Source organism: Harpia harpyja, chromosome 18, assembly GCF_026419915.1.
Source record: "Harpia harpyja isolate bHarHar1 chromosome 18, bHarHar1 primary haplotype, whole genome shotgun sequence".
Lineage (NCBI taxonomy): Eukaryota > Metazoa > Chordata > Aves > Accipitriformes > Accipitridae > Harpia > Harpia harpyja.
The window spans coordinates 1,712,411-1,737,462 of record NC_068957.1 but is presented as its reverse complement, the minus strand read 5'-3'; the positions used below and the strand labels follow the sequence as shown (position 1 = coordinate 1,737,462).

The window sequence follows — 25,052 nt, the reverse complement described above, 5'->3', positions numbered from 1 at the left end:
CATGGATAACCACATAATTAAAGGCTGTAGCTTTATAGAAGAGCATTAGCACTGGTATCTTTAACCACAAAGAGCAGAACTTGAGTCATCAAATGCCAGGGGATGAATTTCCTAGCGGATTGCTCCATCAGGTTGCTGAATTATTGGGCCTGGATCCAGTGGGATGCTGCATCAGACATGAACCAGGAGGGGAAGAAACCTGGCAAGCGGTGATTGTCTGAGCTAGAGGTTCTGTTAGCTTGGAGAACCCAGACTTGTAAAAACAGCTCTACAAAACTAGAACTAACCCAAAGGTTAGGTGAGGGCTGAGTCACTTTACCAAGACAAGACAGTAATAGTATGCCTGGCAGCTTCCATTTTAGGCTCACAGTCCACTGAATTAGTGGCAACATTGCCTAGATTTCTAGGGCTGTAGCCCAAATTATTCTCAATTATTTAAAGATGCTGTCCTAGAATATTCTCAGTTAATCAAAGATATTGTCCTAGGATAAAATGCAATACGTCTCAGGCTGTTGAGTTTAAAGGAGACCAGACTCAGCATGTCTAAGGTGGGCTGCAGATCCAACATGCCCAAAGCGTTAGGCTGACTGGAGCAGAGTTTCTGATCTCATCCCATTTCTAGTGTTAAATTCTCCTGTTTGTGACGAAAGCTTTGTACCTAAAGCTTGTGACTTCTTTATCAGGCTCTATTTCTCTCATAACTGCATCCTCTGCCTAGCTTACCCTTTGTTATCAGTGCAAATAGGTAGGAGGGAAGTGGGACAGAGGACAGTGATTCACTCCTGGGGAGTCTGGCTGAGTCAGAGACTGAAGCTTAATCACTGCAGCCTGTGACTCCTGGGCCATTCTTGCTGCTCTCTCGATTTCCTGCTAGCTTAAGTACTTGTTGAACACTGGACTCCCACCACCAGTGTGTCAAGGTCACTCTTCACAAGTTCTCGTTTTTTTATTTTTTGCCACAGGCACGGTCCGAATTGGATAAGTACCTTTCAAACGAGGTGCCACCCGTCCCAATGATACCAGACAAGAAGTACCGTCGGGAGAGTGCCTCAGTGGTGGATGAGTTCTTCTCCACAGAGAAGCCCACTTCTACGCCGTACAGCGTGAACATCAATGTGATTCTGCCAGACACGACGCACCTGCGCACTGGACTTTACCGGCCACCCAAACCCATGACGCCATTCCCACAGATCAAAACAGAGCCTGGCACAAGCTTCGCCCAGCCCTGCTCTTCTGCCTCCGGCTCCACGCAGACCCTGCCCGACTTCACCAGTGTCTTCAGCATGCCCCAGTCAGTGGCAGTGAACAACATCTTCATCAAGCAGGAGATGCCTTCTGAGATCCCCTTATCCACCAATCCACAGCAATCCCAGCTTTACCAGATGCCTCTTGGCAACGGAAGCGCTGACATTACCACTCTGACATCCTCCTCCAACAGCACCACAGCCATCAACAGTCTCAGTGGTGTTACCATGTCCACAGGTAACACCATGTCCAGTGTGGTCCACAGACCTGTCCAGCCAGGGGGGCCAGTTAAGCAGTACCCACATGTCTCCCAGGGACAGGGAAACTTCAGCCTCTCAGGGCAGTTCTACCCTGCTCCAGGGGTGAACCTGCCCCCTTCACCCCCCAACTCACAGCCTGGCAGCCCAGAAAATCAACCTGAGCTCATCAACACCATCTCTCCCCCACCATCCTATGAAGCCACTTTTGGACTGAAGTTGGTCCAGTCGTCACAGGTCCCCCCAGTCCCCAATGGCCTTGGAACGCTCTCCCAAGGGCACATTGTCATGCAGCCCCCCAAATACAACAGACGCAACAACCCTGAGCTGGAGAAAAGGAGAATCCATCACTGCGATTACCCAGGTATGGTCATGGTTGAGGTACTGGCTCAGCTTTGGGGGCTGTCTCTTCTTGACACACTGAGGCTGGGGGCTGCCTTGGGCCTCCGCAGGAGTTTAATCTGAAATCGCCCTGCCTGCATGATGAAGGGAGCTATGGAGCTGGGTGGAGAGCCCCAGGGAAGTGGGGTTCCCACCAACACCAAGGGAGTATAAGAGGTCGATCCTGCCTGTGCTAGCTGATGCCTTTTTTTTCCTTTTCCATTTCCCCTTCACACTCTGGCAAAAGCAAGCCTGACTCTGAGAGGCAGAGAGCTCTTGCAAAGCACAGGGATGCTCCTGGAAATCTGCTGCCTTAGCTGCCTGTTTCGCTCTGGTCTTGCCTAACCCTGAGCAGCCACATGCCCTCCGCAGATGAAACCATGCTGGCTTTCTCACTGACCTTTCCTTTCCCACTCTCCCATAATAGGTGGTAAACCATCCAGTAATTTCCATAAGCAGCCTTCACAGTCTCTCTCTGCAGCCCCAATTCTCTTCTTCCAAAGATGCAATGAGCTGAACATCTCTGTGTCATATCCTTCAGTGTCTTCATGTACTGCATCAGGATGGTGTGGAAAGGCATTTCAGAGTAGCGATCAGCCCGGAGCTGAAGCTGTTGCCTGTGTGTCACCTCATTGCACGAGCATGTCCATCTAAAGACCTGTCGTGCCTTGGCAGGAGGAGATCTTGCAGTGTTTCCTGCACTATGCACAGAGGGCTTGTGGGACCCACAGCTGCAAACTGTCATTCATGCCGCATGGGAGAGCAGCAGTCATGTTCCTAGTGAGAAACCCCAGTGACAGCAGCGTGAGGGCATGAAAACCACCAGCCCTTGTGCAGGGACACACACCTCCCACTTCCTGGGCTGAGCCCCAGCCATCGAGCTGTTGGGGATTAGCAAACAGTTCTCCCATGGCGGTGCGTGAACTGAGGAAAGTCATTTCCTAACTGCCTCCTGCAAGATTTATGTGCTCTTTCCATGGCACAAGAATGCCTGTAGTAGGTCAGCCCAGAGGCCTGTCTAGCCCAGATCCTGTCTCCAGCAGTGACCCGAGGAAGTATATAAGAATAGGACATGTTTAGAGAGATCTTTCTGTGCTTAACACCTTCCCACCCTCTGGCAACCTCCAGACTAGGGACTTTCTGAGCCAGAAGCTGCACCCATGTTCTTGTGGTTAACAGCTTGTGCTGAATTTTTTTACCTTCTGCTGGTCATGGTGGGAGACAGATTAAGGTTGCAGAGAGGGCTTCTTCTAATCCTTCACACTGAGGTTCAGCTAGAGGTGAAAGCAGTCAGGACTGATGGCAGGTGCAGCAGGTCTTACTGACATCGTCTGTGTGAGGAAGCGACAGGAGGCACGCCGAATTCACACCAGTAACCTGATGAACAGGGGAGACCTGTTTGCAAAGCCCTGATCCAAGTTTCCAGGTGGCGGCCGCAGCACTTTTTCCTCTACATGGTCATGGGGAAATGAAGCTCAGCCGTGCCCTGCTCTGGCTTCTCTGTGCTGCTCCCGCTGGGTTTGGAAACTGCTCTGGGTGCTCGGCTGGCTTCGTTTCCGTGTCCAGCAGGGAGGCAGTCCTTGGTCTCATGCATACTGTGTGAGGGACCACTGAGGCTTCAGAGCATCAGAAGCAAAATTGAACTCGGTCACCAACCCTCACCCCTCCTACCATGGGGAAGGGAAAGGCAGCTAGCTGCTCCTGCACCTCCCAAGCAGGACAGGATGGAGAGGTGATGTCCTGCAAGAGGCTTCTTTAGGCTGTGTGGAAACAGTGGAATGAAAAATATGATTATGTTGCTTATGCAGGTCATAAAACTTCATATTTTAATATACTTGTCAAAACACAGTGAAGCAGGGCCATAAAGGCAGCATGAGAAGCTTTTCTAAGCTTTATCTAACTGAAATGAGGGACTAGCAATGATTCATTTTGAGATGCCTTTTGAAACTTTTGACGAAGTCCTGGTGTTTCTGTTAAGAGCCTTCCTTTGATTAAACCTGTTGTTGCTGATCTGAAAAAACTTCCTGCTGGCTTTATTCTGGATCCTGAAAGCCAGGCTGTGGCTCCACAGTGTACCTGGCGTTTCCTGGAACATTTTTACCATATCTGCTGGGGCTGGGACTATTACAAAATACATCTTCCCTCCAGCCTTGCAGTAGTGATATCAGTTACGTCTGGAATCCAGAAAGACAAACGGCAGCACAAAGCCAGCAGCTAACAGTGGTGAATTTGATGTTTTCATCCTGCCTTGAAGACCTGGTTGAAGAAAGGGGGATTTGAAAGTCTGTGCCTGATTCTTCCCCGCCCCCCTAATTCCCAGGACAATGCCCATGGGTGTCAGGGTTGTATGGCAAAAGATGGAGTGTTGTAAAGGTCTGTCTGTCTTGGAGAACAAATGCTCTTTAGTTACTGCTGAAACAAAACGGGTATAGCCAGGCTTATTTGCATACTGTTACCCAGAGTGCTTTTCAGGCCTGTTCTGTTCCTAACCTCAAATATAAATGTTCTGGATTTGTTTGAGGAAGGGCCCCTTTCTCACAGGGAAGTTGTGTCTTTTCTGTTTTTGCAGGTTGCTCAAAAGTTTATACCAAGAGCTCTCACCTGAAGGCACATCAGAGGACTCACACAGGTAAGAGCACCACATCATCAGGAAACTCCACCAGCCTACACTTCTTATACTGTGCCTGTTAATGGCAGTGATAATGTAGCCGAATAGATTACCTTAATCTAGGGTGGTTATTGAGGTAAGGAGCAGAGTTAAGTCTATTGATATTAATGTCAAAAAAAGTCCAATGGTTGCACTGGTTTAGAGCGACTGTACACTGCTGCATGCACTTGCTTGCCTTCTGGAGGGGTGGTCTAGAATTTAGGAGAACTCTCGGAGGCTCTCGAGTCAATGGATTGGGAGGAGGAGGTGCCCCCAAGACCTCTATTACTCTGAGCTCTTCCTTTGAGATCTCACAAATCCTAGCCAGGTCTGATCCTGCTTAGCCTACAGAAAGATTGCCTAAAGGTATGTGGTGCATCTATATGACCTCTGAGGAGACAAGGGCTGTCTCTTTTGTGTCAAGTGCCCCTGTGGTTCCCAAGGAGAGGAAGGAACCCCTCGTATCTCCTTGTGTACCAGCCACACAGACCACTTGCACCCAGTGCTTGTCCCCTTGGCAGCTGCCAGTGGTGTATCACTGGAGCAGCCAAATACACGTACAGAAGGGCTCCGAATACACGAACAGAAAGGCTGTGCCCTCATTCCCGAGGGCAAAGGTGCCGTGGGCCACCCTTGCTGGTGTAAACAGGGTCACTAGCACAGAGGAGCTCCCACTACAACCAGCTTCCCTGGGGTAAACCTAGCTCAGTGGCACTTGTGCATTCAAGCACAGGTCTTCTCATTAAGGCATTTATTATACCTGAAACTTTATCAGATCCTCAGGTAGTCCAGGAACCATCAGTGCCCTCATAAATCTCTTTTATAGAAGGGCTGATCTTTACTGAAAGCAATTAAGCTGGCCCAGAGTTCACTTTTCTTTTTTATTAACAACGAACAAAACCCATCCTGAGGCTGGGAATCAGTTCTTGCACTTGGCTCTGTTCCGTTTTCATCTTATCAGTCCTTCGAACAAGCCAGCAAAGAATTTTTCTTTGTGCATGAGGTACAATATTTTTTTGGCAGGGCCTGGGTAGGAGCGGGCTGGAGAACAACACGGAAGGGGTGGAAGAAAGGAACAGGAAGGACATTGTCCCGGCTCTGAGGGCTGGGTGGTGATAAGCATTTGTCACAACAGCAGCCTGTATTCAGGGCTATGGTAGGGCTCTCGCTTTAAAATGAAATATCTCTTTTCCCCTTCTGTTCGGAGCACGGGTCTTAGCTCTGTGCCCAGAGACGCGACCCATCTGAGACAGGCACCCTCTCTACGAGTCACAATATAGAGATATATCCAGGCAAACCTGGGCAGTTTTTGAACCCAATAAAATGCAGTCATTTTTCCAGGTTTCCCAGTAATTGGGCTGGAAATCCAAGTGTGTTTGCCTCCTTCCACTTCACTTGCTGTAAAAGGGAAGGGCAGAGAGGCGAAGGAGGATGTGACCTGAGTAGTCAAGAAAACTGGTAGTGTTGTGGGGCGGGTAAAAAGAAGGGAATCCAAAACAGAGCACCATACGCAGGCAGGCTCAAGGCGTCTGCATCTAATTTTTGAAGCCTTGTTTTTTGCTTTTGTGGCCTCAGCCTCGCTGAGCACAGCGCTGGAGCTGCAACGGCAGGGCCCGTCCCAACTCCTGCCAGCTAAGTACGCTTGATGCCACTTCAGCTCCATCACTTGAAGGGTTAATAACACCCTTTCTCTGGATACCTCGCCTGATGGCAGCTGGGCTGAGAAGTACATGATCTCTAAGATCTTTTCTTGTGGTTTGCCCGTTGCTATGGGCTGGGCTGTATTCATCTCCTGGAGACACCATTCATTTCCTGGGTGCCATTGTGAGATTAAATATATAACCCAGTGGCTGCTCACCCGCCTCCCAGGGGCTGGGAATGCCAGTTTGGGTCCTTTGTTTGAGCTTGCCCTGCCGTGCTGTCCTGGGAGATGGAGCCAGCTCGTGGGACAATGGAAAGCATTTTGTTTCTATCCTGGAGATCAACCTGTTATTGTTTGAAACTAAAGGGCCTTGGTAGGGTTGACCCAGCCAGGTGACCTGGCTGGGACAATGTCTGTGGCTGCACAGTGCAAATCCCGCCTTTGTCTTAGCATGCTAACGCAAACCCTGAGATCCCCAGCATGCCGTAAAACATCCAGCATGCTGCTTGTAAATTGACTCTTAAGTTCTCTACTTACCTGAGCCATAAAAATATACCTCTCTCCTCCCCATGGTGCAGAGCTCAGGGGCTTTTTGAGGAGCTGGATGTGGTCTTAGTGCCCTGTCTCCTCCAGGTTCACGTGTCTGTGCTTTCATATTTTGTCCAGTGCATGCAAGACACTGTAGATCTTGCTGTGGCTGAATGTTTTCTGTTTCCTGGCCAAAACCACCGCCTGCCTAGCACACAGGCTGCGGGGAGGAACGGCTGTTCGCCGGGAAACATGTCGGAGCACGACACACATGCCTGTGCATGCATGCTGCATGTGTACGTGCATTCATGCCGTGGTGGTGCGCTCAGCAATTGGCCGATGAAATGGTAAATATTTGAGGTCGGGAAAGTCAGCACATTCCCTGAACTCTGCCTGCTTGTTCAGGCTGTTAAGAGCGAGGGCTAATATTTGAGAGCACCACACCCATGTGCGGAGAGGGCTGCAGCCAGGGTTCAGCTCTACAACCTGGGCACACAGGCAGTTGGAAGCGGGCACAGGCTTTTCCAGCCCAGTTCCCAGCTGGCTGAGAAGTTGCACAATTTAATTGATTTCAGTTCAGGAATAGGTGTGTATGGGCGGGAGGGGGGAGAGGGCAGAGGCATTACATCACCCAGATGCTCTGAAGAAAACACAGTGTTTTGTGTACGGAGAGCTGCTGCAGGGCTGAACTTTGAGGCAAAGAGCGTTAGATGGTTTCATGCCCCCCACACCTGTATGAGCAGCAACACCTTCCACAGGAATTTTTGGCTTTTTAGTTAAAAACAAACAAACAAACAAACAAACAAAAAACTCAGAAAAATTTTTAGCCAGAAATGCTCCAAAATCCAACAGGAACTTGAACAGCACTAGAAACCAAGCCTAGAAAGCAAAGTGGGTCGGGGAGGGGGGCACATGGACAAGACCTGGTTACTGCAGCTCAACAATTTACGGTCCCTTGGTGGCTATGGACGGTGTACAGCAAGTGCACCCTGGTCGTGTAAAGCACCAGTGTGGCTACGAGCCCTGTTCTGCAGCGGGGCAGCCCTGGGTGCCCTCCAGGGCCTCCCAAGGGGGACGGGCATCTCCGAGAGGACGGGGTGGGTGTTCGGGAGGCCGGGCAGTTGCGTGTCCACGTAGGCTCTTGAGCGGCGGCGGGGCTGTACTGTGCCTGTGACCTGTGGCTCTTCCCCGCAGGCGAGAAGCCCTATAAATGCACATGGGAAGGCTGCGACTGGCGCTTTGCCCGCTCCGACGAGCTGACCCGGCACTATCGGAAGCACACGGGCGCCAAGCCCTTCAAGTGCCTAGCCTGCGGCCGGTGCTTCTCCCGCTCCGACCATCTGGCTCTCCACATGAAGCGGCACCAAAACTAGGAGCCGCCTACGTTCGCCACTTCTCCAAGAGCAGCTGAAACTCTTTTCCGAGGGGGCCTCTCCTCTTCTCCTACGTAGGAACAAACCCATGCTGTGATCAACCGGCAGGGCAAGGGTGGTGGGCAAGCCCCCTCTGCAAGCCCTGTCCCCAACTGTTTCTGGTTTTCAAAGAAATCTCATTAAAAAAGAGTTGTAATTACAGACTGATCTCATGATGAGGCTACTGGCAGTGCTGGGGCGATGGACCTTGGATTCCAAAGGGCTTTCTTCCAGCAAACCTGCTATTTATTTGTCACTCAGGAGCAACTGTCCTTCGTGTCTCAAGCTCTTTGGGATTTTTTTACCCCTTTCGGGGCAGTGCCTTTGGTGAGCCTGAGGAGGTTGTGACGGGTTGGTAGCCTGGCCGTGCGTGAGAGGTCTCACTTCAAACTGTCGGTGCAATCCTCTTGGACTGCCCCATGGTGTGGCCGTGGTACCTCTGATGTGCGAGAACAGGAGCACGTGCCCAGGGCTGTTTGGGTTGACAATCCCAGTCTCTGTGGGGGCATAGAAGAAAGGGCCTATGACATACTCACCTGACGTGCCTTCAAGCAAGGGACAGCACAAAAGCAGATGACAAAAGCCATCATCTGTGTCCCCTTAAGCCCACCTGCGGTTTCCTGGCAGCCAGCTCACTCGGGGCTGCGAATATCTGCCCTTCTTGGCCAGGTTCTTTGGTCGTGTCCTTAGCATTTCTGCTTCCAAGATGAATTTTGACTTCAGGTGTCTCTGGGAGGACCGACATGGGTCTTGAAGCCACCCAGAGGACTGCAAAAAAGCCACTGATAAAGCTCTGGTTTCCCAGAACACACTGTGCCTTTCTCCAAAAAGCACTGGGCAGGGTCTGCTCATGCCTTGAACATGCACACAAGGAATCAGTCACCGCCAATCACACCGGTCTTTTGCTGTTGCCATTTCATCACATTCAGACAGAAAAGAAAAAAAGAAAAAAGCATCTTTGAAAAAAATTCCAATAAATCCCGCTGTTCAGATTGTAATCATGTTACCTACCTCACAGGTTCACTGCCTCGGGCTCCATAAGGCACCTTCCCTCTTCTGTGGGGTGCCGTGACGCGTGGGGCACATCAGCCATTCTTCAAAGTCTACCGGGGGTTAAACTTAGGCAGAACAAGAACCAGGCCATGCCAGTTTAAACAGCAGCTGTGCAGGTAATAAATAAATCAGGAGCAAATAATGGGCCCAGTGTGTTCAACAGAATATTGATTTCCCCCACACCGTCCTCCTCTTTTATTCTTTCTCGAACAAATTTAAGTAACGCGCAGGCTGATGCGCATCTGCAGCGTGAACTGAAAGGCCACGCCAAACCGCGGCATCTTCAGGCGGTGGAAATTTGAAGGCCACCCCTCTCTGCTATTGCCAAACCGCACATTAGCCGAAAACCGTAGCTGGGTTCCTGGTTGTCCTTTGCCTTGGATAAATAAAACTGATCACACCTGCGGTGCACGTAGCTGGTCTGGTGTGACAGGAGAGGAGGGCAGGAAGGATTCGAGGGGGGTGAGGTGTGTGTGCTGTGGTGTAGGCTTTGGGATGGATGATGTGCCCGGGGCTGGCGGTGCAGCGCTGCAGTGAACCCTTCGTGTGGCTCTTTGGCAAGAAGCCTCCTCTTTTCTCCATGCCACCAGGGAGGGTGGGAATGGAGGGGTGAAGTCAGGCCACTGAATTGCTGGGAGCCGGCTTGGGTGACTTTCCCCAACAGTGTGTGGCTTTCCAGACCTCAGCACTGGGGTCTTTGCCTGGCTGGAGGGTTTGATGACGGCATCCTCTTGACACCGCGTTCAACGGAGGATTGGAGAGCCTGGCTCTTAAATCAGCTTTTGCTGACCATGTGTATGTCCTCCATGTTCTTTTTCCAACTCTTTCCTTGCTTGTCGTCACAGCTCGCTGGGGATCGGCAGGTGCTGGTGCAAATGGGCTCGTTTGCCATCTGCCTTGTTGGCTGTGGGGTCTGGCTCGTCTTCAGGGCAGAGAGCAGGACCTTGCCAATGCCACCACTGCGACCTGGGCTCCTCCTTTTTCCCACCTCACCTTGGAGGTTGGGTTGAGCTATATGAGTGAGTAGGGCATGCAGTGCCATCTTCCCCCCAAAAATGGGGGGGTAGGAATGGTGCATGGCCTGAAGCCTCCACGCAGGGGACAGTTTTACCTCTTGCTTCTGCTTTGAGATGGATCTGGAGAGCCTCAGGGAAGGTCTCTGATGATGGAAAAACCCCTCGGAGAAGGGGTGTAGGAGCGTGCGTGTCTGCCAGCACGGGCGGGTTGAGCTCACGCCAAAGGAATTTCAGGGTAGCGTGGAGATGCCTCAGCCTCGCCGGTGTCTCCAGGAAGCTCAGGCTGGCTCGGTGGGGCTGCTGGGGACCCAACGCAGCCGTGCTGGGACCTGCTGGGCTCCACCAGGCTTCGCTGGCACCCATTCAGCTCCTCAGCGGGTGAGCCCTGGCACGGCGAGCCGGCGGCACCGTGGTCCCCGCTCACCCCCCCACGGGGAGCCAGCAGCCCCCACGGCTGTAACTGCAACCTCCGCGTGGGAAGAACTTTTTTTCGGTGTATCCTTTGCGGTTGAACCTCCTAAAGGTGTGAGCCAAACTACGGGGCACAAGGTCAACCCAGCCGCCGCCTGTGCCATCAGGCTGGTCGTGGGGTTAGCCCTCACCCGTGGGTCTCTCAGAGGGGTCTCACTGACCCCCCTCTTTTTTTTGGAGCAGGAAACCTCCGCTCTGCCCTCCCCCACCCCTCCATTTCCATCTCTCCCTCCCCTGCTGTGCTGATGGGGCCCAAAACCTGTTTGCTGAAAAACAGTACGAAGCCAAAACAACCAACAGGCAGCTTTAAATCTTAGGGGAATTTTAAATAATTTTCCTGATGATCTTGTTTTTTTTCACTACAGAAAAAAAAATCTATCATCTGCTCATCCTCACATAGACTCTGTGTGTGTGTGTGTATATATATATATTTTTTTTTTTTTTTTATTTGATGGGGGTGCAGAGGAAGAAGTATCTTAACAAAAAACCACCCCAATCCAGTACTGCTTCCCAAGCAGCACCACTGGTCTGCATGCAAAACGCTGACATGCAAATGTTTTACTAGTGCAAAGGCAACACTTTAAAAAAAAAAAAAAAAGACTCTGAAGGAAAACCACAGCAAGCCTTGGCTTTTATTTCTCTATTTTTGTGTGTACAGCCTCTAACTTTGCATTTCATTGCAGCTCTCGGTGGCTGAGGGCAGCTATTTCCCAGGAGAAAGCCGGGGGAGACGGGGAGTGATGCTGACCAGAGCAAAGCCCCTCTTTTTTGCTACGGGAGGGACGGCTCGGAGCCGAGCGACATAGCTGGGGGTGTGCGAACCCCAGCTGAATGAAGGTCCCTCCATCCCCAGTCCCCTGGGACGCTTAGGTGACAGGGATATTGGAAAAGGTTTGCAAGCCCAGGAGGCTTTGCAAGCTGGGTTTGGTGCAGAACAAATGCGAGTCTGGCCGGGAGGCGGGTGCCTCATCTCTGCTGCGCGTGTATCATAGCGGAGGGGAAAAAAAAAAAATCGCTGTAAATAGGAAAAGAGCACTGTATCGCTTCGCGGGTCTGCGTGGATTGAAAGTGATTGTTTACTGTCCGAGATGAACACAATGTGAAAAAAAAATTGGGACCTGGAAAACTTGGGTGGAAGGTTTATTTTTCCGGTGATGCTTTTTGTTACATAACCCCTCTCCCCCTGAAACTCCCCTATGACTATTAATCTATCTCATATTTTGTAATAAAATTTTATCACGTGGAGACATGGTCTTTCTTCTGTTCTCTCCCATTGGAAACGCTCTTTTTGCCTTTACCTGCTGCTGCCTGTGCGTGTGCTGATTTTAGAGGCTTAAGAAAAGGAAAAAAAAGCTTTTTTGTTAGGTTGGATTAGGAAAATGGGTATCCGAGCAGGGGAAGGATCCGTGCATGTTATAAGCCTGGAGCACCAGGCAAGGCTATTAGTGTTGTTACGTGGCCTAAGCTGACGCTTTGGAGGAATGGTGAGCCCTTTCTCAAACCGATGTTGCAATGCTGTGCAAAGAAAAAGGAGGGGGCAGGACTTTTTTTTTTTTAAATCCCCTCCGCCTTTTACTACATGCTCCCAATTTTTGCCCTGTGAGGGGAGAAGGGGGCATCCGCAGGCCGAGTGGGTCAGAGGGAGCAGAAGGGCCAGGCAGAGGGGAAGAGAGAAGAGACGGGGGGGACACAAGGAAGTGCTGGGCTGGGGACACGGTGTTCAAAATCCCCGTCTGTGTACTTTTGTGTATATATATACACACATTTGTACATATGCAAACAGCCGGCAGGGGTTCAGCCGAGGGCTGTTGAGCTCATGCCTTTTGCTTGCACGCACCTGCACACACATACGCAAACACCTACAACTACACACACATCTATTTCTATAGGCTGAACTAAAAAGTTCTTTATAAGCCGTTCCTGGCAGGATCCCATCTGCTTTCTCCAGCTTCTTCTCTGTGACCACTTCCCGCAGTCGCCTCCTGGCCTGGCTATGCTTGCAGGATCATGACTCTTACTCCATGTTAAAAACAACAACTCCCTGTTGCTTTCCAAAGGTCTTGCATTTCAGCTACATTTTTCATGAAGAAAAATCCTCTTTCCCTACTGGTTTCGTTCCCTCGGCTTGAACTTGATTACGATGCTGAGATGAGTTGTTTTACATCCTTCTCAGGCTTTTAGACCCTGTTGACGGTCCCCAGGGATTGCACTGTTTTACTTTCCAAGTCTTTCTCCTCTCTTGTCTGTTTCCAGATTTCTCCATCACTTGAAAAATAACTTGGGGACAGAGATCTAATTAAGATTAAGGAGGCAGGGAGAGCAGGACATCGAGCCACACACCTTCTCTTCTTGTCACCCCCCTGCAGTTGCAAAGTTTTGCTGCAGATTGCCTGCGCAGGGAGCGCCGGGAAGGATCCGGCCACAAGCTCTCCACGGAATGTGTGATGCTGGGTGCCGCAGCAAAGCTGTGCAGCCCATAGGCAGGGGAGGCTGGGGGGGGGAAACCAGCACCCCGACCCGCTGCACAGCTGGAAAAGGGAGAGGAAACCTGTAGTTACTTGCTGAGTTCCAAGTCCTGAACAGCCTCAGTTTTACCTTTCCAAGTTCTTCTGCCTGCAAATAATGTCAGAAGTGGCGAGGAGGAGGGGAGGCTGTCCGGGACCCCCATCCTTGCGTGTGGGGATGTCAGAGCCACCTGCGGTGCAGGGAGGGAAGTTTGGGGCTGGAAAGGAGATGGGAGTTTCTGCAGAATGAAGTGTTGGGAAGACACGGGCTGGTGGCTGGAGCCTCTGGGGAGGTCTGGGGGCTGAGAAGAGCCTTGTGGAGATCACCATGGACCCAGCACGGACTGACTGCTGGGTACAGCATGCTTCCTTTGAAGCCATCTCCTGCTCTGCAAGTGTTTGTGGAAACTTGGTTTTTGATGTATGGTCTCATGCTGGCTGGTATGGACGGAGCTGGGATGCTGTTCATCTTTGCTAAATACCTTCCCATGGCAAGAGGCATCATGTACCCAAACACCTCCTTGACCCACCCCGCCTTCCACCCAGCGTGTCCTTCGGCATGCTGCTGTGCTCAGGACTTTGCCCTGGCTGTGCAGCCGAGCTGTTCCCGGCGAGATCACCAAGATAGTGAATAACGGGGAATATCTGCCGTGACGTCAGGAAAGTCCAGAGAGTGGCTATTTTATTGCATGCGAAACTCAAGTGTCCTTCCTCGATGGAGCTGCAATGGGGAAACCCTGGAGAGGGTTTTAGAGGAGAGTGTGAATGGGGCTGCCATGGCTTCTTCTTCTCAGTGGTGCTGCTGTCACGTGGGATGGGGACCATCCTGTCCCAGAACGGCTTCCCGTAGCCATGGGCCACAGCTGGAGCGGGGGGACAACTCAGAAGGTGCTCACCTTTTGGGTCACTCAAGCTAAGATGCCCCTGCAGGAAAGCCCCAGTCAGGTTTCCAAACCATCCTTTTTGGAAAACAGCCTGCCAGGCCCACCCGCAGCTGTGTCTGCTCACTCATCTCCACCTCCATTGCCAAAAGCGGTTTGTACCATCCCCAGTTTTGAGGGACACGGCTGGCTGGAGCATGTCGGTGCTGCTGAGGACAGCAGGCAGGCATCAAGGTGCCCATGGACTGTCCTTGTCGGAGCACAGGGCTGTGTAACCCCCTGTTCTGGTCCTTTCCCTGCCCAGGCACCCAACCCTGGTCCTTTGCCGCAGGGGTGGTGATGCTCTGCTTCACCCATACGGCATCATGGACCTGGGAAGGCCAGCGAGAGGACCCCCCCCCCCTTACCCACCCCATGACTTTCACTGCCTGCAGCTTCCCCCCAGCCACCGGTACCGTCTTCGCCTTGTTTGTGCTCCGGTGATGAAGCAATGCTGCTGTAAAACCCTGGTTCGATTGCATTGACTGTTTCTGCGCAGTTATGGGGCTGTTAAAGCTGCAGGAATGCCAGGATCTCAGCTGGTCAAGGACAGGGAGGGAAGGAGAAGGCGGAGGGGGGGATAAAAACCAGAGGTGAAAGCTTGGAGGAGAGGGTCCTGCCATATGGTCCCGCATGGCACGGCCAGGAGGTGAAGGCACCAACTGGAGGGGACTCAAGGGTCCTCTCGGTTTTTTGCTTGGCATCCAGAAGGAAGCAACACTGATGCCATCGTGCCGTGCCTTGCACCCGGAAAGCAATGGGAGTCACCATGCGAGGAGGGTCTGGTGGGCTTGGTGGAGATGGGCAGCTTGGTGAGGGAGTTTCAGCAAGGCTCTGGTCTCCCTCTGCCCCACTGGGGTGATTTTGGAGGGGAAGACTGGAAGGTCCCACTGCTACGGGACAGCAAAGTGCCTGCAACAGCGGCACCCTATGCCCAAAGTCTGGTGGGATGGGATGGGAGAAGACCTAACCCAGCTTCCCCTGGGATCTGGAGAAGACGCCGTGGATGCCCACCTTGCACCCCCAGCCTGGCCGAGCAGCGCTGGCATTGCAGCGAGCCCAGCGCTGACCTCTGCCCGCGGGCGCCTGCTGGACGTGGCAATGACTTTCAGGATGGTTTTATTTTTGAACTTTATTGTCCCTTCCCCCCTGCAAGTGACTAACTCAGTGCATCTCCCCTGCAGCAGATAGATAGCTGTCTCCCCAAGGTTATTCTGTTTGATGTTTTCATGGCCTGGGCTGTAAAGTTATCCATTGACTCGGGAAAACACAATTAAGAAAGAAAGAGCTGTCGGGCGGGTTATTCAGGTATCTCTGCAACTCAGCAAAGGATTGCACGTGGGCCAGAGATGCGGCTACCGGCAGGTATGGCAAAGTGGGTATGGCAAAGTGGGTATGGCAAAGCCTCCGATGACACCCCAGGGCTGGGACGATGCCTGGCAGCTGGGGGACAGGGGGACCAGCCCCCGTGGTGCTGCTGTTGGCCCCTGCCATCTGCTCGCCTGGAAAACACAAGGGCTGGGAAGGGAGTGCCAAAGGCAGGCTAAATTTTGGGGAAGGCGACAGAGAGGTGCGTGTACCAGTGGCTGCTCCCACCCCTGTGGGAACAGCCGTGCTTGCCGTGACAGCAGCCTCGAGTGCTGCCCTTCAAACCCAGACCTTATCTCCTTTATCCTGAGGACTATCAACCCCTCGAGTCTCCCCATGGTGCCCTATCATGCAGCTGAAGCCAGGACTGAGTCATTAAAGTTAACTATTACCCAAAGTGAGTGTTTATTTGGGGTAATACAGTCTCGGGGGAAAGTGAGGGAGGGGAGGAGGAAGGCTCTTGTTTCTTTTCTACAAGATATCGCCAGCCCCGCAGCGCTAAAGTGGTGCTTAAACAAGATGAATGCTTAAATAACAGACGGCAAGCAGCGCTGCCGGGAGGTGGGATGGGAGAGCTCCGGCCACCGCCGGCCGCTGAGCTGCAGCCAAGCGGCTGGGACACCTCGGTGTCCCCCCAGCCCACGGGGAGCCCCGTACAGAGGGGTTTGTCTTGCACCGGTGGGAGGAAAGGTCCCTACAAGCTTTCCCCTGGCTGTTTGTCATCGGGCAACTTTGGGGAGAAATCCTCCCTTTCCAGGTGTTTTCTCTTTCCGCCCGCACACCCACGCGGTATCTCTGACCATGTTGTATCTCCGCCCGGACGGCTGCTCGTCCCACTCCTTACCCACATCAGCCATGCAGATATCAGGCAGAAGAAGGAGCCAGGGTAGAGAACATCCACATCCAGACCTTTCCTTGGGTCGTAGAGGGCCATCACCTATCTTCAATTCTGAAGCTGAACATCCTCAAAGTAGAGGGATCTTCAGTCCCAACCCTGCCCCAGACAAGTCACTACCCTAGAATGTAAGTCCTTTTTCTCCACTCCCAAGACCATTTCTTACTCTCCTCTCTCCCTGGAGGAGACCCCCTGGGAGTTGGTGCTGTAGAGCAGGGGACCTGCTAGCTGGGACAAGAAACAGCTGCTACGGCCAGTTGGTTTGGAATAAAAATGTTCCTCGGTCCCCCTGCTGAAATTCTAATAGTGCACAGAGATGCTGTGGTCTCGGTGTCACTGTTGTGGTAGTGGCTTTATGGACCGGCGGGGATTTTGCAAGGAAACAGGGCAGTCTGCACAGCCTGAGCACTGCGGGGAGGTTTGAAGGAGAATCCCAATAGACAATCCACGGGCAGCTCTGGGAGGACCTTGGGAAAACCGTGGAGAGCAGAAGAGCAAGGATACTGTCCAGGGCCTTCAGGAAGGATGGCAAAGAGTGGTGATGGGATGCAGAAGGAGATGAAAGCAGCCCGTGAAAGCCTTGTAAAGAATGTGGATGTGGTGAAGCAGGTGGCTTTTGATGGGATGCAAGGCTCAGGCAGTGGGAAAGCAGCAACAGGACCAGCATGGAGGTATTGGGGGACAGAGGCTGACTGGGAGAGCCACGCCAGGGCAGTGGGAAGGCATCGAAGGAACTGAGCTCGGCCAGTGGGTGACCCAAGGCATGGAGTGCCCTGTCCCTGCCCAGAGACCCACAGCCCCATCTGGAGCCATTAGCCAGGCAAACCCCCACAACAGTGAGTCTGGGGGTGCAAAAACAGCTGGGGGCTACCACCCGCAGCGATGCTGATGCATCCTTGCAAGTGCTTGGCCTGGATGGGAGCAACATCTCCAATGCGGGGAAGTGCTGGGAGCACTGATTTCACACTGATTTTGGCTTGCTGCAAGCAGCCGGTGCAGTGGAAAGGGAGTGACTGAGAAGCCCCAGCCTTGGTAGTGGCTTTTGCAGCCCCACGAGGACGTCCCATCGGTCCCTGCCCTCCGCAGGGGCATGACTGGGTGCTCCTGGGTGGGAGAGATGGGCAAGGACAGAGATATCCCCATCCTTTTCAGTGCCAGCACCCGTGACCACAGCACTGGGCAGTGGGATGGATCCTTCGCCCTCCTGGTCCTTCCCTCGGCTGGTGCATGGTCCCTCCTGGGCATGTGGCTGCAGCAGGGAGGCTTCCCATAGCGTGCGAAAATGATGCTGTTCCCGGGAGTAACCGAATCTCATGCAGGAGGGCTCACCTGAACCCTCTAATCCCATAATCTGTCACCAAGGAGACCCGAGCATTACCTGGCACTGTGGGAAGCAGAGGGGCACCGGAGCAGGATCATCGGTTCCCAACACCCCTGCCAAGTCCCGTTGCTTTTTGGCTCACCCTGAAGCTCCTGCCGGACAGAGCAGGGCCGAGGGAAGGACCAGAGAGACGGCTGCTCTGCTCTGCTCTTCCAAGAAGGAGCTGCTTCAGCAAACATCTCCAGCACCCTCCTTGCAACCCATCCCATCCTCCTGCTTTGCAATCCATTCCCATACCAATTCCCCTGGCCCAGGCATCAGCAGTGTTTAATGATCCCCACTTCCCAAAACGCCTTTCTCCGGGGTGTCTTCATGGCACCACGAGGGTGGGAGGTGTCCCCCAGGGCTGGCTTTGCTTTGAAGAAAATGGGGACCTGGAACTGCTGGGGGGGGGGGGGTTATGTCTGGTCTGCCCTAGCCCCATCGTGGGTGGGTTGGAGAGAGATGCAGCTGGGTGCAATCAAACTGGGTAAGATTTTGGTGAAAAAATCCCCGCTGGCAACAGGAAGGATGTGAGGTCTCTAAGCCAGATGGAGAACTGCCCTGTTGAAGCTCAGATCTAGCTCAAGCACCAAAAAACATGGTAAAGGCAGAGAGGGGGACAAACCCTGAGCTGGAGAGCATCAGAGGGTGAAAAACACACAGGGGGTCGTTTGCTTCCCTACAGCCACCTTGGGGGGGCATAATGAACCCAGGCTTGTCACCGAGGGTCCCTGCGTGGCCAGGAGGGGACACGTGCCAGGAGAGGATGATTCAACCCCCTTGCTATACCACTCGCCTTCTGAACACACCAGGCTTTCTCCCGTGACTGCAAAGGGTGCAGGGGGAGGAGAGCAAATCTGTAGAGAGTTTATATGAGAAAGGATTAATCCCACCCTGCACGGGAACCTCCTTTCTGCTCCCATCATCTCCTCTGACTCGCTTTGGGCCCTGCAGCCCATCTTTGGCATCCGCGGGGATGTCCGCTGAAGGTCCCACCGCCTCCCACTGGACACCAGTTCAGCTGAGCCAGCGCAGAGACCTTGCAACTCATTGCACTGGTGAGTCGAATTTTTCCAGTGCTTACATTAACTTCTTTCTCTGCTGGTCCCTCCTTCTGTACTGGGGCTGTGGATCACCCGGGCTGATGTTTGGGGAAAGAACCTGCAAAAGACACGACGGCTGGGCGCGAGGGCAGGGTCACTGGCGTAGCTCCCCGGGGCTGCCCCCGCCGTGAACCGAAACGCGGAGTGCCCGGGCACAGCGGTGCTGGGGAGCTGCCACAGAAGGGGAAAGCCTATGCAAACAGGCACCATGGCAGAGCCAGCGCTCCTCGCCTTGCGGGAGGGGACGCGGAGCCAAATATGCCCTGATCAAACAAACCACGGGGCTGCACGTCCTCCAGCCGTCCCGGCGCGACGGAGCCCGGGCGCTGCGGTTTCACGATGCCGGAGGAAGGGGTGGCATCCTTGCTCGACGGCTGTGCATTTTGGGAGGGGGGCATCTTGTTCCTGGGGGTGATGCCACCCGCTTCACCCAGGACAGGTCTCCGTGCTCAGGAGGAGCCAATGCATCATCCCCGGCGTGAGAAGAGCAGAGGCAGTCTGCCTCCCTCCCACATCTCCAGCCGTCCCAGGGCAAAGATAGAGCCAGAAGCCAGATCTTCACCCCCGGCTCCTTCGCCTTCCCCAAACTCATCCGCTTCATCCATCGGCTCTCCCAGCTCACGCCGCCCATGCCGTTCGTCCGCGCAGCACTTGGGGCAGCAGAGCCTTGCTCTTGGTTGGAGCTTCGGCCATACGTCCTGGGAGCTGGGCCAGCCCAGGGTGAATTTTGGCAGTGGGGACAGCAGAGGCCATACCTGCCCGAGGAGCTCCTTTTCCTCTCCTCCCGGCTCTGAGCCAGCGTGCGGAAAGCTGCAGGAAAGCGGGCAGCGCTTTCTGCTTGGGTCCATTGGCAGCGGAGCTCTGCGGGAGGATGCTCGGACGAGCGCCGGGGCAGCGGCGTCGCAGAAAACGGCATTAAGAGTTGCAGCCTGAGCAAGAAGGAAGACCCCCAGGAAGATCAGGGACTCAGCCCCACGTTCAAAGCCCATTGCCCGGGTTCCCACGGCTGCTCCGGGTGGGAGAGCGGTCAGAAGTATAAATTGCATAAATATGCAATACTGGAAGAGGAGGAATATGAAGTGCAGAGAGGTCCTGGCTGTGGCAGGGGCTCAAATTATGGCTGAAGCTGTCATTTAAAGCATGACCTAGGAGATGGGTGGCACCAGCAGTGCACGTCCACCCCAGCAGGTTTGCTCAGGCTCCTGGCAGAGTTAAGAGCTTTACACAAACGTGTTGGGATCTTTCAATTGCTGTTTCCCAGCTAGGGAAACTGGCGGCCGGAGAAGTTGGGGGGGGTCTGGAGGCTGCCTTGGCCTTTGCACCCCCAGTGCTGCCTGGGGCTGGCAGCTGGGGAGGAGGCGGTGGCCCTGGCTGTCCTGCTGTGCCATCTAGTGGGATGCTGGCCCTGCTCCCCGGGTGGGAAAAATCCCTCTGGAGCTGGGGACACCAACACAGCCCCCTGCAATACCCCAGCAAGACCCTAGTTTTACATATCCCAGGACAGTGGCAGAATAACCCCACTTATCTTTTGGCAATTTCTACCCCACAGCCCTTTCTGGCTGGGGGAAGGGGACACCAGGTCAGGTCCCCTCTGGCAGGACGAGACAGGGCACTGCGAGTCCAGCCCTCCCCATCCTGCGCTAGCACTGGGTACGCGTATTCACCCAGGAGGGCCACGAGAACAAATTAAAAGCCTCTAATACCATTGCTTGGCTGCTTCCAGAAGCTGCCTGGAGAGCAACACTTAATAAGGGAACATCACTGCTCTCTCACTAATTGAATCTGCTTTCAGAGTCCACTCCAAAGGTCTGCATTTGCTGCGTGCACCACCAGAAGAGAGCTCGCATGCATCCCTCACCACCGAGGACCAAAGCCGAGCTCTCGCCTCCAGCCAGACACCAGCAGCGAGTGCCAGGGCCCAGCGTGCTTCTCCTCCCCTTTCCCCAGGGCAAATACATTTGAGTCTATCCAGGCAAGCAAAGCTGGGGCAAAACACAGCAGCATTTGGAGGAAAAAAGTAGCGCGGGAGGACTCTGGCTCAGGTGGGGAGCTGCGACTCCTTGCAACCCACTTAGGATTTCAGCTGGAGGGAGGTCTTGCTTTCCTAGAGCCAGCGGCGTTCCTGTGGAAGGAAAAGCTGATTTATTGGTTTTCTTATCTACAGCAGATAGAGTTTGGCTTTGAAGAGTCACTTCAAAAGCAGGAGGAAAAAGTTTGTTGTGAGATCTCATCAAAGTGAGATGCTGCCTCTCAAAATGCTTCATTTCAGTGAGATGCCACAGGGATGGATAAACTTTCTTAGACATTAGCAACTGTGTCAAGTAGCAGGCTTCTAGGCAGAAGATAAATCTCTAGCCTCTTCCACCACATTATCAGACATTTACTGCAGAGACACAGCAAACATCCCCATTTCATGTGCAGGAACAAGACATGCCTCACACTGGAATCCTCAGAGCTGCAGTACGAAACATCCCAAAGTTGCCCATCAAACAAGAGCTTGCCAAAAAGACCACACACGGCCACTGCAAGGGCAACTCTTCCTGATGCTGATGGCTTCAGCTTTTTTGGCAAGAAGCATTTATATCCTCGCTCAGTGGCTTGCTGAGTGCTCGGAGGACCCTTCCCCTGGGCTGGGCCGCGGCTCCTGTAGGGCATGCTGTAATTAACACTATCCATCAGGAGCAGTGACAGGGCTTGTCGGGAAGTGTGATTAGGTGATACCAGCTATTGCATTACTCCTAAGGAGGGGTGTGTCCCTTTTGAAAAATAGCCCTGTCATTAGATCTGGGGCCTTAATTGAACAATAAGCCCCATGGATAATCCTTTCAGAGCTGATTGATCTTCTCTCCAGAGCTTTCACACATTTGCTGGAAGAGAAACGGAGATATATTTTGCTTGGAGAAGGGCTCCCAGAGACCTCTCCAGACCACCTGCACCAGCACCCTCATCCCACAAGCAGATTCAGAGACCACCTTGATATGACGGGGGGGGTCTCAGAAACGTGTCAGCCTGGGCACGCAGAGGGTCCAGCAAAGCTCTGCTCCAAGCCAGCTGGGTGTGCAGCACTCAAAGCTGAACAGAAAAGAGATGAACCAGGTAGATTGACACGCTTGTGAGAGCTGCCTGGGTGACTCCAGCACCCGATCCTCAGCCATTCCCAAGCCAGCGCTCAATGCAGACCCAGCATGGAAAACCCAGCGAGCTCTGCACGGCAGGGGAGCTCCGCATGGGTAGGGGGTCAGCAGACGTCAGGGAGTTCTTGGCAGATCGTATCTCTTGGGTTAAGAGGTGCATTTTACTTCTCTTTTAAAACGATTAGCACTAACAGTCCTGCCAAGACCAGCACTAGGAGAAAGCAAGAGCAGCTTGCTTGAGACGTGCTAATGGGGAGACTTTGAAGATAAGCTCTCTCCACAGCATGATGGGGAAAAGGACTCCACATACACACCACCTTTCAGATGCTTTAAAGTCTCCTTTGCGCATGCAAAGCTTGCGTTCCCATCCCAGTCCAATCCTGCCACTTTAAGGTTACGCCAAGGCTATAGCAGGTTTTGCAAAACATCCTGAACTTTTCTTTGAAGCTCATTTGGTCTCGTGGTCCTCCAGGGCTTTGCCATTCCTCCTCTAAGAAGATTCATGAGCTCTGCCATGGAGTGAAGGGCGCAGCTGTCCTCACTGGATTATACCCCACAGGGAGGGCAGGCTACAATTAATAACACTCATCAGTAAGGAACAAAACAGGGGCGGGGGAAAGAATCAACTAGGCTGCATCTTATCTGGATGGCATTTAGGGGAGGACACAGACAGCTTTGAAATATGGGCAAGGAGCTGCTGGCAGCAGCTCGTTTCTGTTAACCCATTCTGCAACAAGCTGCAGTGGTGGTGGGGTGGGCACTGCCTGCAGGAGCCCCCAGTCCAAGTTTGGGAAGGTCAGTTTTGGAGCTGATGCATCCACATTCCTCTTGAACAGCTCAGGAGGAGCCAGCTAATGCATTTAGGGACAAGAGATGCAAAACCCAGACTACAACAGGATATGAAGGTGGAAGCAGCAGGAATAAGGAGTTGCTGGGGAATAGGTGGGCATCAGCCTGCAGCGAGACAGCTCGAAGGGCCAGTACACCTTGGGCAGCCTTTTACTGCAGAAATGCTGACCCAGGGTGGTCTTTCTGCCCAGAACATCAAGTTCCCACATACCAACATGATCACCAGAACCACCAGGTGCTTCAGCAGGAGGTATTTAGCATGCAACACTGCTGTGCAGGCACAGACTTCCACACAGCTCTGGTTCCAGCTTCTGTGGTGTTTACCAGAGACCAAGTCTTGCCAAGAGCTATACACAGCCCAGAGCTATGCATTAAATGAACTGTTTTACTTGCAGCAGGTGACTGCCTCCAGCAGAGGAATTAAGAGTTGCTCAGCAGAGCAGCCCTGCTGCTATGCTGCTAAAGAGAATCACTGTGGGAATTCACCGAGGACTTAACGTTCAGTATGACTAGGTACAATTAAATTAGATTAACATATGCTTTGGGAAGGAAGTGAGGATCTTTAGAGCTTCTAAAGAAGGAGGAATTTTTGGAGAAGGCTGGGTTTGTAGACCTGGGTTCACAGTGCCCTTTGGTCCTCCGTCCTCAGGGAGCCAAACTGCTCGCACCAAAGGGGTTGCTGCAATTTGACCGTGCGTGTGTGGGAGCAGCGCCTGGCTTCGTAGGATGGGAAAACACTGATCCCTCAAGTGCGGGGAGGCAAGCTGCGTTAGTGCACGAGTTCACAGTGGCAAAAAGCCTCAGCTAATGGTTTTCAATGACAGAACACTGAAATATTAAAGTAATATGGTCTTTATTTCGGAGTTTTTATTACATTTGCCAGGCTCAGGAAGACACAGTGAAAAACAAAAATGACTGGCTGGTAGAATCCTATTAGACCCATTAATCACCATCAAGTACTAATATCTGTGTACTACCTCCCTGGTGATATTAATTACTGCAGCCATTGGGGAGAGAGCAATCCAGCCCTGATCCTTGAGTGGTACAGAGTGGCTGCACAGCACTCAGCCCTTCCCTGGCAGGTGGTACGACTGCTTTAAGTGCTCTTCGACTGCCAAAAAAGCTTCAGGCACCAGGCATGGCTGCTGCCACCATCTCCCTGAACCCACACTTGCTTGAGTGGGCTCCGCATTTCCCTCTCCAACATGAAACTTCTTTCACCCACCTCTCCTCTACAGCGGCTTTGCCTGCAGGAGTACGCAATGACAGTAGCAAGGAAAAACAACAGATCTTGCGAACACCAGTCTAAAATATCCTGCACCTTGGATAGCACCACCAAGACCAGTGCAGCAGAAGCAATGCCCGCCCTGGTGCCTCTCCTCACCTTTGTTTCTGCCTCTGGAGACAGTTCCAGGAGCTGGAGCAGATACTGCGTAGCCCCAGGGACCCGTCCTGCCTCCTGCAGCAGGGACAGGGTCTTCTGCAAGGAGAAGCCTCAGGCACTAAACCCTCTGGAGCCCCCCCAGGAGATCTACCCAAGGACACAGCCACCAGGGCTGGGACCTGGTCCCACCACCTCCAGGCAGGGCAGACACGGGGTTATCAGCTGGACTCAGACAAACAGATCATCAGACAAGTTCATGGTGACGAGGCAGGTCCAAGGTTGAGCTGGGAAGTCACTCTATAGGTCAAGGTCTGGATCAGGAGTATCAATGGCCAAGGACAGGCATGGCTGCAAGCGAACTAGAAACCAGCACCACCCAGGGAAGGAATGATGACCCTGAGCTGAGCTTAAATGGGCTCCTGGGACCATGGGTATGGGTAGAGGTCCCAGGTGAGGATGGTCAGGGCCATTAAGGCCAATTAGTGCCTTCAGGGCCCTAGCAGTCAGCTGTGAGGTCTGACCAGGTTGCTTAAGGCTTGATCCAGTTGGAATTCTGGAAAGCTCCCAGGGAGGAGGTGGCACAGCCCCTTTGGGGATGTGCTCCACTGCCTGACTGTTCTCGCTGTGAAAAAGCCTTTTATATCCAGCGTCTCCCACCCTTGTTTCTTTTGTGTCCATTGTCTTTTGCCCTCCTGCCATGTGCTGCTGTGATAGCCTGCCTCCATCTTCTCAAGCTCTTCTCCCAGCGGCTGGAAAGCTGCTGTCAGGTCCCCCCAAAGCCATCTCCTCTCCAGCCCAGTCCCCCAAACTGGACAAAATATTCCAGATGTGGTCAAACAAAAGGGAGATAACCTCTTTCATCCACGTTCATACCACCCAG

At 53.0% G+C, this 25,052-nt stretch overlaps 1 protein-coding gene across 3 annotated transcripts in view; it reads left to right on the top strand.

The window, feature by feature from the left end:
• LOC128153847 (Krueppel-like factor 5) overlaps positions 1 to 10,348 on the top strand; it is a 33,569-nt gene extending 23,221 nt beyond the window's left edge. For all 3 annotated transcript variants that reach the window (XM_052813676.1, XM_052813675.1, XM_052813677.1), the window contains exons 3-5: positions 963 to 1,866; positions 4,453 to 4,512; positions 7,895 to 10,348. In XM_052813676.1, coding sequence (XP_052669636.1) covers positions 963 to 1,866; positions 4,453 to 4,512; positions 7,895 to 8,073 — 1,143 coding nt within the window. In that variant the 3' untranslated portion in view covers positions 8,074 to 10,348. The remainder of the gene's footprint in view (positions 1 to 962; positions 1,867 to 4,452; positions 4,513 to 7,894) is intronic.
• The last annotated feature ends 14,704 nt before the right edge of the window (positions 10,349 to 25,052 follow it).